We start from the raw sequence: 20,862 nt of genomic DNA on the forward strand, positions 1-20,862 counted from the left end.
AGTGTAGTACTTAGGCTTTCGTAACGTTGAGCGTGAGCGAAAACACCCACTGGGCCAGCCGGTGGCAACCCGGCAGGGCCGGGTTGGCATGCGGCCGGTTGCTTGGTGGCTTAGAGTGGCGGGGCCAGGTCGAGCGACCCGGTCAGCATGCGAAAACCTTGTGGATGCTAGTGCTCTTGCTCTTTGTCTTTGAAGCTTTTTTCTCGCGACTTCTCCCCCTTCTCCCCCCCCGCGACTCTGATGGTCGAGACTCCGGTCCGTGACAAGGGGTTCGGCCTTTGGGAGGAACGCGTGATATTTAGCCTCTCAAAATGTTGAGCGCAAGCGAAACACCCACTGGGCCGGCTGGTGGCAATCCGGCGGGACCGGGTTGGCGAGCAGCCGGTCGTGCGACAACTTTAAAGTGGCGGGGCCGGGTTGGGTGACCCGATGGCTCTTAACTTAGCGCTCGCGGCGCGCTGGTGTTCTGGTCTCGGCGCTTGCCAGCCAACAGCCGAAGCCGGTTCTGCGCTTAGGGCGAAGCGGGAGGCCGCAACGATCCAATGCGTTAGGGGCCGCTAAGGGAGGCGGCGGGTGGCCAAGCCAGCCAGCCCCCGAGCCCCCGAGTCGAGCGAGTTGACCCGGCTGTCGGGTTGGCTTACTAGAAAGGTAAATGCGCAAATGTAGGGGACACAATAACTTGGTCGCGAAAAGGGCAGCCCCCGAGCGTTGTTCGGGGGCCCCATAGTTTTCAGATGATTACAAAAGGCAACTATACATACGTGCATACGGCTAACTGTAAAATGGGCGGAGGAGTTCCGCGTTCCATGGTCGGGTTGTTTCTTCGCTGGCGGTGTCCCTCTTGCGCTTGTTTGACTTGCGGGCATCGATGAGGTAGTACGCGTTGCGATCGCACAAGGCCTTGCTGATGATGAAGGGGCCCTCCTACGGGGAGGATAGCTTGTGTTGGCCGGTCTGTTGCTGGACGAGCCAGAGGACGAGGTCTCCCTCCCGGAAGGCGAGGGGCTTGATTTTCTTGCTGTGGTAGTGCCTCAGGCCTTGCTGGCAGATAGCCGAGCGACTAAGCGCTAGGAGACGTGCCTCTTTGAGCAGGTCAATGCCGTCTTCGCGTGCTTCCTTGGCTTTGGCTTCCGTGTACATTGTGACGCGCGGCGAGTCGAACTCGATGTCGGTCGGGATGACGGCTTCTGCTCCATAGACAAGGAAGAACGGGGTGAACCCGGTCGACCGGTTTGGCATGGTGCGGAGACTCTAGAGGACGGCCGGCAACTCGTCGAGCTAGCTGCCGGGAGAAGGACGAGTGGCTCGACGAGCCGCGGCTTGATGCCGGATAGGATGAGGTCGTTGGCCCTCTCAACCTGGCCGTTGGACTGCAGATGTGCAACAGAAGCCAGGTCGAGGCGGATGCCGGAGACAGAGTAGTACTGCGCGAGCGTGACCTTGGTGAAGTTGGTGCCGTTGTCCATGATGATGCCGTTCGGCATGCTGTAGCGCACCGCGATGTCCTTGATGAACCAAACGGCTGTCGGGCCATTCAGCTTCTTGATTGGCCTTGCTTCGATCCATTTGGTGAACTTGTCCACCGCCACCAGCAAATGCGTCATGCCGCCTCAGACGGTCTTGAAGGGTCCCACCATGTCGAGTCCCCAGACCGCGAAGGGCCAGGCGATCGGGATGGTCCAGAGTGCTGACGCCGGCTGGTGGCTACGCTTGCTGAAGCGCTGGCATCCCTCACACTTTATGACGAGTGACTCTGTGTCTTCGAGGGCCGTGGGCCAGTAGAAGCCATGTTGGAAAGCCTTAGCCACCAGGGATCTTGAGGCGGCGTGGTGCCCGCATTCGCCCTGGTGTATGTCGAGGAGGATCTCAATGCCCTTGTCCTGCTCGACGCAGCGCTGGAACACGCTGGTGGAGCTGCGCTTGACGAGCTCATTGTTGATGATGCTGTAGGCGGACGCTCGATGCTGCACTTGCCGTGCTTCGGTCTCGTCCATGGGGAGGACCCCATTCTCCAAGAACTCCGAGATGGGCAGGGCCCAGGATGGCGCCATCACCACGGCGAAGACGGCCACTATTTCGGGATCCGGGTCGGCGGCCCCCGAGCCGGGTCCGGCAGCCCCCGGGTCGGATGGAGCAGTCCCCGGGCCGGGTCGGGTGGAGAAGTGCCCGGGCCGGGTTGAGGCGCGGCCGGGTCGGTTGGCACATGGATGGACTCGGAGTCTGGAGACGGCTTGACGAACGACTTGTGCAGATGCTCAAGGGAAACGCCAGACGAAATGGACTGCCGAGACGAGGTGATCTTGGCGAGTGTGTCGGCCACCTCGTTCTCCGCGTGCGGGACGTGGAGGAACTCGCAACCCTCGAAGAACCGGGACAGTTTCTGGACAAAGAACCGGTAGCTTGCCATGTTGGAGTCGTGCACGTCCCACTCGCCTGAGCACTACTGCACCACCAGGTCCGAGTCGCCATAGCACAGGATGCGCCGGATGCCGAGTTCCTTGGCAAGCCGGAGGCTGTGCACAAGGGTTTCGTACTCGACGACGTTGTTGGAGGCGGCGAAGTGGACCTGTAGTGCGTACTTGAGCCGGTCGCCTTTGGGGGAGGACAACACTATGCCGACTCCCAGGCCGAGTCGCATCTTTGAGCCATCGAAGTGCATGCGCCAATGCATTGAGTCCGGTGGCGGCGGCATGTATTGGGTTTCGGTCCAGTCGATGAGGAAGTCGGCCAAAGCTTGGGACTTGATCATGGTGCAGGGCTCGTAGAGGATGGTATGGCCGGCCAGCTCGAGCGCCCACTTGGCGACCCGGCCAGAGGCATCCCGACACCCGATGATGTCACCGAGAGGGTCGTGCTGACCAACCGCGAGGTCGCGGTGATATAGAGCAACAGCAGCTCCTCGGCGGGCGCGTCCAGGACTGGTGCGATGGAGAGCATGCGCTTGAGATCCCGGAAAGCTTCATCCACCTGGTCGTTCCATTCGAATGATGTTGTCTCCTTCATCAGCTGATACAGGGGCAGGGCCCTCTCGCCCAGCTGGTGGAGAAACCGGCTGACCGAGGCCAAGCAGCCGGTGAACTTCTAGACATCGCGCAGCCGGGCCAGCTTGCGCATGCGCATGCGCTCCATGGCCTTAATTTTCTCTGGGTTCGCCTCAATGCCGCGCTCCGAGACGAGGAAGCCAAGTAGTTTTGGACGCCGAAAACACATTTCTCCGGGTTGAGCTTGACCTTGTACTCGCGCAGGCTGGCGAAGGTGTCCTTCAGATCTTCGAGGAGCGTGAGGTGCTGCTTGGTCTTTTCACCACGATGTCTTCCACGTAGACATGGATATTGCGGCCGAGTTGCGGAGGCATTTCTGCATGCAGCGCTGGAAGGTGGCGCCGGCGTTCTTCAAGCCGAAAGACATGGTGATGTAGCAATACGCCCCGAAGGGTGTGATGAAGGACGTCTTCAGGGCGTCGGCCAGGTCCAACTTGATCTGGTGATAGCCGGAGTAAGCGTCCAGAAAGGTCATGAGCTCACACCCGGCAGTGGAGTCGATGACTTGGTCGATCCGCGGGAGGGCGAACGGGTCTTTTGGGCAGGCCTTGTTCAGGCTGGTGTAGTTGATACACATGCGCCATGTCTTGTTCTTCTTCAAAACGAGGACTGGGTTGGCCAGCCACTCGGGGTGAAATACTTCCATGATGAAGCCGGCCGCCAGAAGTTTGGCGACCTCTTCACCGATGGTCCTTCTCTTCTCTTCGGAAAAACATCGCAGGGGTTGACGGACGGGCTTGGCGTCCTTGCGGACGTGGAGTTTGTGCTCGGCGTACTTCCTCGGGATACCCGACATGTCCTTCGGGGTCCATGCAAAGATATCCCGATTCTCACGGAGGAAGTCGACGAGCTCGCCTTCCTATTTGCTGTCGAGACGGGTGCCTACGGCAACGTACTTGCTGCAGCTGGGGTCTTCCGGGTTCAGCTTCACTTTCTTGGTTTCCTTGGAGGGCTTGAACGAGGCCTGATCGGCTGGGTCCTCGGCCGGGGTGGGTGCGGCCGACGCCTCTTGGGCCAGGGCAACGATTCGGTCGAGCTGGCGCCGCTCCTCGGCTACGACCAGCGACTCGGCCAGCTTGGCGCCGTCTCGGGCGCATTCCACGGACTTGCGGTAGTCGCCAGTGATGATGATGAGGCCCTTTGGACCCGGCATCTTTATCTTCAGATAGGCATAGTGGGGAACGGCCATGAACTTGGCGAGCGCGGGCCGGCCCAACAGTGCATGATACGCACTGGACAGGTCCATCACCTCGAACCAGATCGGCTCGCGTCGAAAGTGGCTGTTGTCGCCGAACAAGACGTCGAGCCGGACCCGGCTGATCGGGGAGCAGGAGAGGCCGGGAACTATGCCATGGAAAACCGTCATGGTCGGCTCCAAGTCCTTGGCCTCAAGGCCGAGCTTGGTCATGGTGTCGCGGTAGAGGATGTTGATGCTGCTGCCGCCGTTGATGAGCACTCGGGAGAACTTGCACGTGCGCCGAGGCGCGACGATTGTGGGATTGAGGACGAGGGCGTAACCACCCGGGTTCGGTATGACAGCCGGGTGGTCCTGCCGAGTCTAGGTGACCGGGAGCTCCGACCAATGCATGTACTCCGTCTTGGCCGGGATGACGGTGTTCACCTCCTGCCGAAGGAGGCGCTCGCTGCGCTTGTCTTCGCCAAGGCTGGTGAAGACGACGTAGGTTGCGTTCTGGGCTGGGTAGGCGTCGTCGCGCATTGCACCGCCGGCCGGGGGCGGTGGTGGAGGTGGAGGCAGCTACCCCGCTCCCTAAGCCGGGGCCGGAGGAGGCGAGACGTCGCCCCTCATGATGTGTTTGGTGATGGCGCACTACCGAAGCGTGTGCGTGGACGGCCTCACGGCACCGTGGTGCTTGCAGGGAGCATCGAGTATCTCCTCGAAACTCGTGGCGGGTTGCCATGTCGTCTTGCCAGTCTGCCAGCACTTGGCAGCTGCGACAAGCCGGTTGTCGTAGCGCTGAGCTGGCTGATCGGCCTAGCGCTTGTTGTTCTACTGGTTGTGCCGCTGCCGGCTTCCTTCGCCGGCCGGCTTCGGGGGGGGGGAGGACCGGCTTTGCTTTGCCGACTTCGTCCAGCGCCACCTGGATCTTCATGGCGGAGTCGGCGGTGGAGTACTTGTCCGCCGTCACCATGAGCGCGGCCATGGTGGCTGGCTCGGAGCGCAAGAGCTTGTGCTTGAGGAGGGTGCCGTCCCGACACCCGTTGATGAAGTATTGGATTGCTTGGACTTCGTGGACGCCCTCGCAGCTGTTCCAGAGCTTGGTCCAGCATGCGAGGTACTCGCGGCCGGTCTCTGCTGGTCCCTGTACGCACATGGCGAGCTGATTGGGGCGGCCGGGTCGCTTGTACGTGTCGGTGAAGTTGCGCACGAAAGCTTGCTCGAAGTCGACCCACGCGTTGATGCTGCCCTCCGGCAAGCTATTCAACCAGGTGCGGGCCGACCCTTGGAGCATGAGGGACGCATAGCGCACGGTGAGGCAGCAGTTGCCGATGGCGGTGGTGTAGTCGGTGAGCCAGTCCTCCGACTTCATGGTGCCGTTGTACTTGGGGTGTCGTGGGGGAGCGTGAACCCTTTGGTAAAGGGCTCACCTCGGATGCGTAGTCCGAAGCACGCTGGCCCGACGGGGCCGGTTTCCTCCAGCTCTTGGGAGAGGGAGAGTCAGTCGAGGCGATGACGGGCGTCGGTGTCGTCGATGATGCGCGGGCCCAACCGGTCAGTCGCCATGCCGATACGTCTCCGTCATATCTACTTTTCCAAACACTTTCGCCCTTGTTTTGGACTCTAACTTGCATGATTTGAATGGAACTAACCCGGACTGACGCTATTTTCAGCAGAATTACCATGGTGTTATTTTTGTGTAGAAATAGAAGTTCTGGAAATGACCTGAAAATCAATGGAAATTATTTTTGGAATATATAAAAAATACTGGAAGAAGAATCCACGTCAGGGGGACCACACCCTGTCCACGAGGGTGGGGGCGCGCCTACCCCCCTGGGCGCGCCCCTGCCTCGTGGGCCCCCTGACGCTCCACCGACCTCAACCTTGACTCCATATATTCACTTTCGGGAAGAAAAAAAATAAGAGAGAAGGATTCATCACGTTTTACGATACGAAGCTGCCGCCAAGCCCTAAACTCTCTCGGGAGGGCTGATCTGGAGTCTGTTCGGGGCTCCGGAGAGGGGAATCCGTTGCCATCGTCATCATCAACCTTCCTCCATCACCAATTTCATGATGCTCACTGCCGTGCGTGAGTAATTCCATCGTAGGCTTGCTGGACGGTGATGGGTTGGATGAGATTTATCATGTAATCGAGTTAGTTTTGTCAGGGTTTGATCCCTAGTATCCACTATGTTCTGAGATTGATGTTGCTATGACTTTGCTATGCTTAATGCTTGTCACTAGGGCCCGAGTGCCATGATTTTAGATCTGTACCAATTATGTTTTCATGAATATATGTGAGTTCTTGATCATATCTTGCAAGTCTATAGTCACCTATTATGTGTTATGATCCGTTAACCCCGAAGTGACAATAATTGGGACCATTACCGGTGATGACCGTAGTTTGAGGAGTTCATGTATTCACTGTGTGTTAATGCTTTGGTCCGGTACTCTATTAAAAGGAGGCCTTAATATCCCTTAGTTTCCAATAGGACCCCACTGCCACGGGAGGGTAGGACAAAAGATGTCATGCAAGTTCTTTTCCATAAGCACGTATGACTATATTCGAAATACATGCCTACATTACATTGATGAATTGGAGCTAGTTCTGTGTCACCCTATGTTATAACTGTTGCATGATTGATCGCATCCAACATAATTATCCATCACTGATCCGTTGCCTACGAGCTTTTCATATATTGTTCTTCATTTATTTACTTTTCCGTTGCTACTGTTACCATCACTATAAAACCGAAAAATATTACTTTTGCTACCATTACCACTACTATCATATTACTTTGCTACTAAATACCTTGCTGCAGATATTAAGTTTCCAGGTGTGGTTGAATTGACAACTCAGCTGCTAATACTTGAGAATATTCTTTGGCTCCCCTTGTGTCGAATCAATAAATTTGGGTTGAATACTCTACCCTCGAAAACTATTGTGATCCCCTATATTTGTGGGTTATCTCATGCCACGGGGGGCCGGGTCTCCTCCCGTTGGACGTCGACTGGGTTGGAGCAGGGGGTCGAGCCGTGATAACCCGCAAGTATAGGGGATCGCAACAGTTTTCGAGGGTAGAGTATTCAACCCAAATTTATTGATTCGACACCAGGGGAGCCAAAGAATATTATCAAGTATTAGCAGCCGAGTTGTCAATTCAACCACACCTGGAAACTTAATATCTGCAGCAAAGTGTTTAGTAGCAAAGTAATATGATAGTAGTGGTAACGGTGGCAAAAGGTAACGGTAGCAAAAGTAATATTTTTGGGTTTTGTAGTGATTGTAACAGTACCAACGGAAAAGTAAATAAGCGAAGAACAATATAGGAAAAGCTCGTAGGCATTGGATCGGTGATGGAGAATTATGCCGGATGCGATCAATCATGTAACAGTCATAACCTAGGGTGACACATAACTAGCTCCAGTTCATCAATGTAATGTAGGCATGTATTCCGAATATACTCATACGTGCTTATGGAAAAGAACTTGCATGACATCTTTTGTCCTACCCTCCCGTGGCAGCGGGGTCCTAATGGAAACTAAGGGATATTGAGGCCTCCTTTTAATAGAGTACCGAACCAAAGCATTAACACATAGTGAATACATGAACTCCTCAAACTACGATCATCACCGGTAAATATCCCGGTTATTGTCACTTTGCTACCTCTTGAGCACTGCATTGGTTTTCCCTTGAAGAAGAAAGGGTGATGTAGTAAAGCAGCGTAAGTATTTCCCTCAGTTTTTGAGAACCAAGGTATCAATCCAGTAGGAGACCACATGCGAGTCACCTCGTACCTACACAAATTAATAAGAACCTCGCAACCAACGCGATAAAGGGGTTGTCAATCCCTTCACGGCCACTTGCAAGAGTGAGATCTGATAGAGATAATAATAATAAGATAAATATTTTTGGTATTTTTATGATATAGATTGAAAGTAAAGATTGCAAAATAAAATAGATTGGAAACTTCTATGATGGAAAATAGACCCGGGGGCCATAGGTTTCACTAGTGGCTTCTCTCAAGATAGCATAAGTATTACGGCAGGTAAACAAATTATTGTCGAGCAATTGATAGAAAAGCAAATAATTATGAGAATATCTAGGCATGATCATGTATATAGGCATAATGTCCGCGACAAGTAGACCGAAACGATTCTGCATCTACTACTATTTCTCCACACATCGACCGCTATCCAGCATGCATCTAGAGTATTAAGTTCATAAGAACAGAGTAACGCCTTAAGAAAGATGACATGATGTAGAGGGATAAACTCATGCAATATGATATAAACCCCATCTTTTTATCCTCGATGGCAACAATACAATATGTATCATTTCCCCTACTGTCACTGGGATCGAGCAACGCAAGATTGAACCCAAAGCTAAGCACTTCTCCCATTGCAAGAAAGCTCAATCTAGTAGGCCAACCAAACTGATAATTCGAAGAGACTTGAAAAGATAAACCAATCATGCATAAAAGAATTCAGATAAGAATCATATATTGTTCATAGATAATCTGGATCATAAACCCACAATTCATCGGATCTCGACAAACACACCGCAAAAGAAGATTACATCGAATATATCTCCAAGAGAACCGAGGAGAACTTTGTATTGAGATCCAAAGAGAGAGAAGAAGCCATCTAGCTACTAGCTATGGACCCGAAGGTCTGAATTAAACTACTCACACATCACTGGAGAGGCCATGGAGTTGATGTAGAGGCCCTCCGTGATCAATGCCCCCTCCGGCGGAGCTCCGGAAAAGGCCCCAAGATGGGATCTCTCGGGTACAGAAGGTTGCGATGGTGGAATTAGCTTTTCGTGGCACTCCTAGATGTTTTGCAGGGTACGTGGACTTATATAGGAGGAAGAAGTAGGTCAGTGGAGCAACGAGGGGCCCACGAGGGTGGAGGGCGCGCCCCTTGCCTCTGGCCTCCTTGATTGTTTCTTGACGCCCACTCCAAGTCTCCTGGATCACGTTTGTTGACAAAATCATGTTCCCGAAGGTTTCATTCTGTTTGGACTTCATTTGATAGTCCTTTTCTGCGAAACACTGAAATAGGCAAAAAAACAACAATTTGGGTTGGGCCTCCGGTTAATAGGTTAGTTCCAAAAATGATATGAAAGTGTAAAATAAAGTCCATTAACATCCAAAAAAGATAATACAATAGCATGGAGCAATAAAAAATTATAGATACGTTGGAGACGTATCAAGCATCCCCAAGCTTAATTCCTGCTCGTCCTCGAGTAGGTAAATGATAAAAAAGAATTTTTGATGTGGAATGCTTTCTAACATATTTCTCAATGTAATTTTTATTTATTGTGGCATGAATGTTCAGATCCAAAAGATTCAAGATAAAAGTTTAATATTGACATAAAAATAATAATACTTCAAGTATACTAACTAACCAATCATGTCTTCTCAAAATAACATGGCCAAAGAAAGTTATCCCTACAAAATCATATAGTCTGGCTATGCTATATCTTCACCACACAAAATATTTAAATCACGCACAACCCCGATGACAAGCCAAGCAATTGTTTCATACTTTTGATGTTCTCAAACTTTTTCAATCTTCACGCAATACATGAGCATGAGCCATGGATATAGCACTATATGTGGAATAGAATGGTGGTTGTGGAGAAGACAAAAAAGGAGAAGATAGTCTCACATCAACTAGGCATATCAACGGGCTATGGAGATGCCCATCAATAGATATCAACGTGAGTGAGTAGGGATTGCCATGCAACAGATGCACTGGAGCTATAAGTGTATGAAAGCTCAACAAAAGAACTAAGTGGGTGTGCATACAACTTGCTTGCTCATGAAGACCTAGGGCAATTTTGAGGAAGCCCATCATTGGAATATACAAGCCAAGTTCTATAATGTAAAATTCCCACTAGTATATAAAAGTGATAACATAGGAGACTCTCTATCATGAAGATCATGGTGCTACTTTGAAGCACAAGTGTGGAAAAAGGATAGTAACACTGTCCCTTCTCTCTTTTTCTCCCATTATATACTTTTTTATTTGGGACTTCTCTTTTATTTTCTTTTTGGCCCCTTTTTTCGTCCGGAGTCTCATCCCGACTTGTGGGGGAATCATAGTCTTCATCACCCTTTCCTCATTGGGACAATGCTCTAATAATGATGATCATCACACTTTAATTTACTTACAACTCAAGAATTACAACTCAATACTTAGAACAAAATATGACTCTATGTGAATGCCTCTAGCGGTGTACCGGGATGTGCAATGATGCATGGGTGACATGTATGAAGAATTATGAACGGTGGCTTTGCCACAAATACGATGTTGATACGTCACCAACGTATCTATAATTTTTGATTGCTCCATGCTATTATATTAACTTTTTGGATGTTAATGGGCTTTATTTTACACTTCTATATCATTTTTGGGACTAACCTATTAACCGGAGGCCCAGCCCAAATTGCTGTTTTTTTGCCTATTTTAGTGTTTCACAGAAAAGGAATATCAAACGAAGTCCAAACGGAATGAAACCTTCGGGAACGTGATTTTGTCAACATACATGATCCAGGAGACTTGGAGTGGGCGTCAAGAAACAATTGAGGAGGCCACAAGGCAGGGGGAGCGCCTACCCCCCTGGGCTCGCCTTCCACCCTCTTGGGCCCCTCATTGCTCCACCGACCTACTTCTTTCTCCTATATATATCCACGTACCCCCAAACATCGAGGAGCACCACGAAAACCTAATTCCACCGCCGCAACCTTTTGTACCCGAGAGATCCCATCTTGGGGCCTTTTCCGGAGCTCCGCCGGAGGGGGCATTGATCACGGAGGGCCTCTACATCAACTCCATGGCCTCTCCGGTGATGTGCGAGTAGTTTACTTCATACCTTCGGGTCCATAGTTATTAGCTAGATGGCTTCTTCTCTCTCTTTGGATCTCAATACAAAGTTCTCCTCGATCTTCTTGGAGATCTATTCGATGTAATCTTCTTTTGTGGTGTGTTTGTCGAGATCCGATGAATTGTGGGTTTATGATCAAGTTTATCTATGAACAATATTTGAATCTCCTCTGAATTCTTTTATGTATGATTGATTTATCTTTGCAAGTCTCTTCGAATTATCAGTTTGGTTTGGCCTACTAGATTGATCTTTCTTGCAATGGGAGAAGTGCTTAGCTTTGGGTTCAATCTTGCGGTGTCCTTTCCCAGTGACAGCAGGGGCAGCAAGGCACGTATTGTATTGTTGCCATCGAGGATAAAAATATGGGGTTTATATCATATTGCATGAGTTTATCCCTCTACATCATGTCATCTTACTTAAAGCATTACTCTGTTCTTATGAACTTAATACTCTAGATGCATGCTGGATAGCGATCGATGTGTGGAGCAATAGTAGTAGATGCAGAATCGTTTCGGTCTACTTGTCGCGGACGTGATGCCTATATACATGATCATACCTAGATATTCTCATAACTATGCTCAATTCTATCAATTGCTCGACAGTACACTACAAAAAAATGCACTTCCGTGATGATACGTGTTTGTCAGAGTAGGTCGCGTTTTCTGTCATGCATGTACATCCATGACAAATTTATGACAGAATCAAGATAGTCATACATGTGCTGTCGTAGAAGTGTTCCATGACATTGCCAAAATTAACATCACGGAAGTGTCCACTTCCATGACGATAAATCACGCATCACAAAAGTGCTTTCGTCAAGGGTGACCGACACGTGGCATCCACCGTAACGGAACGCTGTTAAGCTATTGGGTCGGGTTTTGGATCCGATAACCCGTTAACAGCCCCGACCAATGGGAAATTTCCACGTGTAAAATTCTTATTGGCCGAATGAAACATGTGTTAGCTCGTCAGTGGGTCAGATAGGCGCCTATGATATGTCGACACGTGCCACGGCCCACCACTGGCCCATTTAGCTTACAAAGCCGGCCCGTTTGACTTGGTCAAAAGTTAACGGGCTGGCCCATGAAAAGCCTGTTAACGGTCTCTTCACAAATAGCCCATTTTATGGCCCGTTAACTCACGACCCGTTAGGCTCTGAAGGAAATTGGCCCAACAACGTCATGTGGGCCGTCGAATATAACACCAGCCCATTTCACTTTCGGCCCATGTATGGCTCACGACGTCTTTCGGCCCATATGAGGCCTTCGTATCTTTCGGCCCTTTACAGGCCCACGGTGACTCTAGCCCATAATGAACAGTAATTTTATTTATACCCGTTAACGGCCCGTGATTTACATGGGCCGCTTCTAGCCCGTGTTAGCTTTAGGCCTCTTGACGGCCCATACATTCTTGGGCTCCTTTTCGGCCCTTGATTACTTCCGGCCCGTTACTAGCCTGTTCCCCTAATGGGCCAAATTTGGCCCATGGCAAGAGTCGGCCCATTACTGGGTTGTTCCCCTAATGGGCCAAATTCGGCCCATGGCAAGAGTCGGCCCATTACTGGCCTGTTACCCTAATGGGCCAAATTCGGCCCATGGCAAGAGTCGGCCCGTTTCTGGCCTGTTAACCCGTTGCACCGTTTCCAGCCCGTCCTATATTCTAGCCCATTAACGACCCGTTATGCCTGTGACAGAATTAAGCCTTTGCTGTCCTATGGCCTGTTACCGTGCTGGGACGATACCAATTACGCCCGATTACGACCCATGCAGACCCATTTATCCGACGGCCCGAGGCCCACTGATTAAAGGCCCATTTATCGACGGCCCGTAGGAGACCCATGGATCCTATGGCCCGTATATGGCCCATGGTAGTTGCGGCCACTAGCAAACCAGGGAAAAGAAGACTAGGAAATAAATAAGGCCGAAACTAACGCTAGGCTATTAAGGCGATTGCACAGATTACATCCACTTGGCATCAAAGATCGCCACCAGTGCAAATATAGGGAACACCCTACACTATACAAAAATGGCTTGCTGTTTTCTTCAGCCGGTGGCTGCACGTTAAGAATAAATTTTGTATCACACCAAAACAAATTACAACTATATAACAAAAGGAAGGTTGGCATAAAACTTAATGGTCTAGCAGATAAATGCACCACCAGAAGTTCAGAAGCTCAGTTTATTTGACCTGACTGTTACGTTTTCATGTTGTATTGTTCGATGGAGCACCATAACCCTCGCCTTCATTTCCCCTAGGATCCTGAACAACATAGCAAATGTCTGATAGTCTGTTTTCAAAACCATGCATATATTGACGACATTGAGCAATGTTTCTCCTTGTTTCACAAAGGGTCTCTGTTAGGGAATGGACTTGTGTCTGGAGCGCAGATACAACATTACTTTGAGCTTGAATATCTTGATCATGAGGCAGTTTGGATGATATTTCCTTAACAACCAACCCAATATTACGCAGGAACGTGCTTTTGGCACTGTTAGTGGACAGGTACTGACCCACTGCAGCAAGAGCTAACATTGCGGTTATAGTTCCCTCGCCACCTTCAGAAGGTGGCGGTTCCACCATTTTTTTCATAGCTCGCTGAAAAGTTGAGGTTTTACATTAGTAGTACCAGAACAGAAGATATTAAGGAGGTAGCAAAACCAAACAAAATAGCTTTCTTCTATATACAGAACTTATTCTGGTGAATCCATGTAAAATAATAGTTGTATTTTATTGCAAAGTACATAATAAAACCAGGTTCCAAACATATGACCATGTACCATCGCTAATGTATTGTCTATTTATTCACATTGTATTGAGGGCTAAGGATAAAGAGACAAAGTTTATAATACGGTAAGCATATTATGACATCATTCATATCACAAAACAACTGAGAACAGACAAACACGCAATTGTAACGTTGTGTGGGCAAGTCCAGCACGGAACTAGATTACAGGTCAAGATCAAAGGAATATCACTCCTCTCTTTTAAACCTTGTAAGGTGCAATGATACGCTAAGACAATTGTGTATAAAATTGAAAAGAGTAATAGACATTGGCTGTAAACCATGCAGTTCAAGGCACAAGTCAGAGTAAGTAGTAGTTGAAAGGCATGAGGATTAAGGACTTACAACAGCGGCTTTGACTGGTGTAGTCATGCCCTTCTTCTTGCTGGTGTGATAGTCCTTGAAGATTTCCACAGCATTTGGTTCAGGTACTTTTTGGTCCTTGCGGGTTTTCCTCTGCATTTGGAACAAGTCAATATAGATCTGATAATATGGTACACTGAAAAGAGTGAAACAACAGCTAATTACAAGAGCCTCGCAGTGTGCAATATAGCTACGAGATCCCGTCGTCTGTTGGAATTTCACTTTCATACGACTGGCCTTATTCTTTGAACAGTTCACCTACAAGAAGATAGATTTGTGTGGCACATGCGTAATAGGACTTCAACATGTGATCTGATGACATATATATAATGTACCTGATACTTCGGATCGGACCAGTGTTTAACAAGGCCTCTCCAGTCTTCATCAGATATATTTTCCACGGGAGATGTTTGGGCAAGTTCACTATTAGCCTTGCCTTCAAAGTGAGTTTTCCTCAAGTTATACCGATACTGTTGTAGAGCAGACTTGAAAACATGGGTGCAAGCTTGACTGGTTGCATCATCTTGGCTATCCAACTTGAACCTCATCTGTTGAAAATTATGGGAGTCTCATTATCAGCAACCTAGAAAGTATTGGACAGAGCAAGACGATATTACTAGTTTCCATACATAACCATACTTACAGATAAATGGTCGAGGAAGGTGTTGAACTGAGTTTTGTCTTTGTCATTCCTGTACTGAATCCATGTTGGGAGGATACGTACATGACACCTAACAGCAACCACTGCCTCTGATACTAACTTGGCTGAATCTGTAGCATCATGTGGCCTTTTTAAACCTGCCTCAAAACGGATCTCCATTCTTCCTCCTCTAGATTTAGTTAACCTATCGAGCATTATCCCTGATGTTTGTTTCCTCTTGCGCCTAGGTGCTAGTCCAACAACAAACATAGGAAGTGTTAGTGTACATCAAACTGTGAGACTACATATAAAGAAGCATGCAACTGTAACTTGACTCCAGCAACTACCTTCTCTGTTGAAGCTCACAAGGTTCATCTGATATTGCCAACTCGTCTTGTGTCAAGAGTGCTTGGGAAGTAGTGTCAGGTGGCAAGGGAGCTTGGGAACATGCTGCTAGCTCAGTTGACGCATGAGTAAATCGTGCAGCTGGTAGTACTGTGGTAGGTGTTGAAAGAACTAGGGCTGTCTCTGCTTGTTTGGTGGCAGCTATTTGTTTCTGTTTGGCTTTTTTTGCAACTCATGTAGCATGGGATGCCGTGTTTGTAGAATTTTCCGCTGGACTTTGACCTTCTATTGCACCATCAGTACCAGCAGAATCTGCAGGGTTCATCTGCTTCTCATTCCCTGCCATTCTGTGTTTCTTTCTCTTTCTCTGTGCCATGTTAAGTCAAGCCGACAAGAAAAACGAATAACAATTTAGTTCTTCAGAACAAATTGATGTGTGATGGAGACGAACTGAACTTTGATGTTAGACAACCACATGATAGGAGGATGTAATATGTATGAAAAACAGGACGGAAGAGATAACCAGAACTATGATGTGTAAACTAAGAAGAAGACATTTCACCAAATTAGAAGTAATGCAATGGAAGGTAGACACCATATGAAAGATGCTACAAATATTGCTCTGCCAAGTTAACAGTGTCTCATCATAAATGGCGTTTAAACAAATGTGAAGCAGTACAAGAAATAAATCATATGCAAGATGCAAACAACATCACACTACCATGTTAGAGGTCTCTCATCATTAGTGCAATTGCATATTCACAGCTTATGATGTGTAAACTAAGGAGAAGGCATTTCAACAAATTAGAAGCAATGAAAGCTAGACACCATATGAAAGATGCAACGAATATCACTCTACCAAGTTAAAACTGTCTCGTCATAAGTGCCATTTCAACAAATTAGTAGTACAAGCTAGAAAAGAATGTGAGATGTAACCTATATCACACTCCGAAGTCAAAAGTGTCTTATGATAAGTGATTGTTGCAGGTTACACAACAGTAGTAATTTGATGTAAGAACATGGTGTGATAGACAGATATTGTATGTTCTAGAAACAGGAACACGTGTCTTATTCAAGTATAATGTGTAAAGTAAGCAGATGGAATTCAACAAAATTAGAAGCAATACAAGCTAGACATCACACATAACATGCAACCACATATAATAGTGCCAAGTTAGAGGGAGCACCGGTGATGCTGCACTAGGGGAGACGTGCTCATCATAAACACATCTTTGTTGAGTGTTTATGCATGTGTTGTCTTGGAAATCATCTTGGGGGTGTGGAGGAGTAGAAACTATAGAGGCCCTCTGTTCGGAAGGAGCACCTTTATCCGCTGCCTTGCTTTCTTCCTTCTGCTTTATTGATTTTGAATTGTCAAGTAAAACCGACAAGAAAAAGCAATAAAATTCTCTCTTCAGAACTCATTCATGCATGATACTGACAATCACTACTTTGATGTAAGGCAAACACATGATACCAGGATGGAATATGTACGAAAAACAGGACGGCATGGCATGTTCACAACTGTTTGTGTAAACTAAGCAGAAACCATTCCAGCAAATAAGAAGCAATGCAAGCTAGACACCACATGAAAGATGCAACCAATATGACTCTGCCAAGTTAAAAGCGTCCCATCATAAATGGAATTTCAACAAATTAGAAGCAACGCATGCTATAAATCATATGAAAGATGCAACTAATATCGCACTACATATACTAAAGGTGTCTCGTCATGTTTATTGATGCATGATACAAAAAACAATAGTTTTATGTAAGGACATGCTTAATAGACAGATGTACTATGTACTAAATACAAGAAGGCATGTCAACAGGTATAATGTATAAGCTAAGCAGACTAGCACATGCAGTTTAACCAGATTGGAAGAATTACAATCTAGACACCATATGCAACATGCAACCACATATCACGCTGCCAAGTTAGAGCAAGCACCTACGATGCTAGTGTAGGGGAAATGCTGTAATCAACTACAAAGCTACGTTCACTATCTTCATCTAGCATTTCTGTTTCTTGAGAATCATGTCGGGAGGCTGACGCTGCATTCTTTAAATGAGGAGTAGTCCCCTTGTCTGCCTGCCTCGTCATAAGTGATTGATGAGGGATACACAAGAACATTAGTTTGATGTAAGAACATGGTTAATACACAAATGTACTAGTATGTACCAAAAACAGAAAGGCATGTCATATTCAAAGGTATAATGTGTAAGCTAAGCAGATGCAATTTAACCAAATTAGAAGCAATACAAGCAAGACATCCAGCTGGAGTGGTGAGCATGATCATCTAGGACCTGAGAGCCTGGTGGGAGGCGGGCTGCTTCGCCACCATCGCAGCTTTTTAGTTGGCTTCCAGGTGATGCCTATCTTTGCTGGGCTTGTCACTGGCTCGGTCAGTGCCCTGACTAGCTATTTGTCTTCTGGTGCTCACGGGATGGTGGTTCATGTAAAAAAATATTTCCTTATCTTACCGACTTCGGCCTTTCGAATACAAGCTAGACACCATATTCAACGTGCAACCACATATGACACCGTGAAGTTAAAGCAAGCACCTGGGTTGGTGGTTCATGGCAAGCGAGATCATCAACTCCAGAGCTACGTTCCTCGTCTCCATTTGCTGACACTACACCCTTTAAAGCCTTGAAACGTTTTTGGCCTAGCTGCGTACCATGCTGGAGTGACTTCTCTCTATTCTTTTCTGCTTCTGTCAAGGCAGGGTCTGAAATACCCTTGCATAAAAACACAATAGTGAGAGTAAGGGTGAAGTGTGTGCAGAACTAGTGCACTGTAAAAGTAGCAGATATCAGGTGGCTGAAAAATAAATGACAGGAGACATATGATAGCTCTACAACATTGCATAACAAACAAAATTAGATTCTACTCCGTATGATTTTGTAATATATGAGCACAGGAAATGCAGGTACTCCTCCAGCACACCACCACATGTGGTCATATCTAAGATAACAGTCGACTGAAAATAAATAGGTCAGTTGATTTTTTTAATGAACCATCCGATCTATAAGGAACGGGCAGATGGCCTTCATCTACCTCCCGCCAGTCACTGTTGACGATCTTTCTCGAACCGCCAGCGACCACTGGCCCAGACCCCTGCCTCCGCCGCCCCGCCCTCCCATCGACCTCATACCACCGCCGTGCTTGGCAGTGCCCCCAGTCCATCCCTTTAATCCTGGCTGACCTCCAGATCGGGCGCCAGTAGCTCTAGGCCGCACACGCCCCTAAGATAAACACCAAGGCACTGCTTCCCCGGCGTAATAGGCGTACTAGCACCTGTTACGCCGGGGAATGCTTCCGTTAATTAGGAATCAACTGGCCAGAAATTGAAATTCAGGGGGGGTGACGGACCTCTAGCTAAGGTGAAATAGTATATGAGGAGAAACCTTGTGCATCGCGAGTTACTAGGAACATCTAGTATCAAGAAGAATCGGTCAACTAGTGTCTTCTGTGGGATGAATACCGTGCAAGCAGAGACGTAAGATTTGCCCGAATAAGGGAAGAGGAGTACCTTTTTCGGTTGCCGGTGTGGTCACCTCCACATGTCGCGGCGATCTTCTTCTTTTTACCGGGGAAACCAATGTTCTGGAGGGTGCAGGCTTGGACGAACCCATGGCCAAATTGTTGACTATGTTGCCGTGGCCCTATGTCGGCGGAGGGGAAGTAGATCCGAGGCGGCGAAGGACGGCGTAGCAGGAACAACTCCGGTGCGGTGGAGGGTGGCGAAGTTGGAGCGGCAGCGGTGAGGCGCAGGACGGCGTGGTTGAACTGGCTCGGGTACGGACGACTCGGCCTCGGCTTCAACTACTAGCCGTGGAGGGCGTTGCGGTTGAGGTTGCGGTGGACGACGACGTCGGGGTATCGGCTCCGGCGCGATGGAGGAGGGCGGCGGTTGATGGGTGGGATGGGGTGGCGGACGGAGGACGCCGGGGTTTCGCGGCTGGTGGAGAGGTATTTTTGGCGCCCACGGAGTACGAATGGGGAATAGGACGGGTGGGCGGGGGGGGGGGGGGGAGGGGAGAACCATGTTTCGGTCTGGGACGCGCTTGTTTTTGGCTTTTTTGAACAGAAGATGGGACACGCTTGTTTGAAATTTGGGGAAAGTACAAACTTTGCCCCCCTCTTAAATTTTGGATCTACTGCGGGTCAGGGGTAGGATGGTAATCCCAGGTGTCCCAAATAGTGGGCGGGAGCGATTTCGGCCGCGTGCATGTGTGCTTAGGCGGCCATTGTGTATGAATGTTTTTCGCATGCGGTTGCGTGGCATCTAGATGAAGCTACAAACCTACCCTGGTTTAGACCTTTGGACGTCGGGCCGGTAGGTCTCACGGGTCGGAGTTATTAGAAAAGTAATTTCCTTGTACTACCAAACATTGGTCTCACGCGGTTTCGAGCGAGTAGAGGCTCTTTTGGTGCTTCGTTCGAAATTTTGAAACACAAGCATTCACGTTTAGAGTACTCTTGAACTATGAGGATTGACCTAAATAGACAACGTTATATTTGACATTGTATGTTTGAAAACCTCATTAAATTATCCGCTTCTTTTTGAAATTTTGACACTTGAAAATCCTATAACTATGATTATTTTGGAATGGAGGAGCTAAATTTGAATCTATTTTGTACACGACTACATATGCTATTATGTACAAAATCAGAGCAAAGATTGGTGCCCCCATAATTTAGGTATGGTTTACAAATTCCATGATATCAAATTCAAATAATTGAATGGACTTCATGTTGAATTTGATTTTCTTAAACCACCTTAAGTTGAATTCAAATGTATGCGTTCATAGGTAGCTATTTATAATGTCCATTGTGTAACTTTCGTATGTATAATGTGCTTTACACACACAACATGAACTATACTCATGTTTATATTCGATTGCTAAAGCGATGCATTGTCTGGAGTTCAAAATACTAACTATGTGGATCAATTGTGTCAAATAATAACATAGACATGCTCAAATTCGATAGAATCTAGATGTCTGATGGATCAATGACCGCTCCTTGCGCGAATTGCAAATATCATGATCCCATCCTAATATTTGGATACAATTTATATCTTTAATCAATGTGTAGAGCAGTCTTTTACGTGTAGTTTCACTCTCCATCGGTGGTCTCTCACACATGCTCACACTCTCTCTCCCGAGGTGTCTTTCTCGCACACATGCTCTAGATATAACCATCCCTCCCTCTCGTAACCATTTACAACTGTTTTCACTAACCTTTATCACAAGCACTCTTCCTCTCGCAAACATACACACGCACAATACTCATCGACCCTTTCTATATACATGGACCTGCCTACGTGTCTCATGTACGCACATTATCTTTATGGCTGTCTCTCACGCATTGTCTCACACCTCTCTTCCTAATCAACAAGTATGATTCTAGCAGAGCATTCTGTAGGATGCCCCTTAAAGTTAGGTTGGATGAATAGTAATATCAGAGATAAAGGGGTTACCTTAGTCCGAGAACCTAGGGTTACAAATCCTAGCCGGCTTTGTCAGTGGACACATAGTCCTTCAAAATTCTGCTATCTTTGTCTTGTACGACTAGTCATCCATGGGTCTTCCTAAATGTGTCACGGGTCG

At 47.9% G+C, this 20,862-nt stretch overlaps 3 protein-coding genes across 3 annotated transcripts; all 3 read right to left on the reverse strand.

Moving 5' to 3' along the window:
- Positions 1 to 924: 924 nt before the first annotated feature.
- On the reverse strand, positions 925 to 1,484 carry LOC147965449 (uncharacterized). The gene is made up of 2 exons (XM_087530463.1): positions 1,271 to 1,484; positions 925 to 1,187 (listed from the first exon to the last, which is right to left on the reverse strand). Exons 1-2 carry the CDS (start codon positions 1,482 to 1,484, stop codon positions 925 to 927), a joined length of 477 nt encoding a protein of 158 aa, XP_087386589.1.
- Positions 1,485 to 1,610: 126 nt separating this feature from the next.
- LOC147965450 (uncharacterized) lies at positions 1,611 to 2,051 on the reverse strand. The gene has a single exon (XM_087530464.1). The coding sequence runs from the start codon at positions 2,049 to 2,051 to the stop codon at positions 1,611 to 1,613; it is 441 nt and encodes a 146-aa protein (XP_087386590.1).
- A 1,849-nt stretch (positions 2,052 to 3,900) lies between these two features.
- Positions 3,901 to 4,449, reverse strand: LOC147965451 (uncharacterized). Its single transcript, XM_087530465.1, has one exon. It carries the CDS (start codon positions 4,447 to 4,449, stop codon positions 3,901 to 3,903), a length of 549 nt encoding a protein of 182 aa, XP_087386591.1.
- Positions 4,450 to 20,862: the final 16,413 nt, after the last annotated feature.

This window comes from Triticum urartu, chromosome 6A, assembly GCF_056163025.1.
Source record: "Triticum urartu cultivar PI428250 chromosome 6A, HENAU_Tu73, whole genome shotgun sequence".
NCBI classification, from domain to species: domain Eukaryota; kingdom Viridiplantae; phylum Streptophyta; class Magnoliopsida; order Poales; family Poaceae; genus Triticum; species Triticum urartu.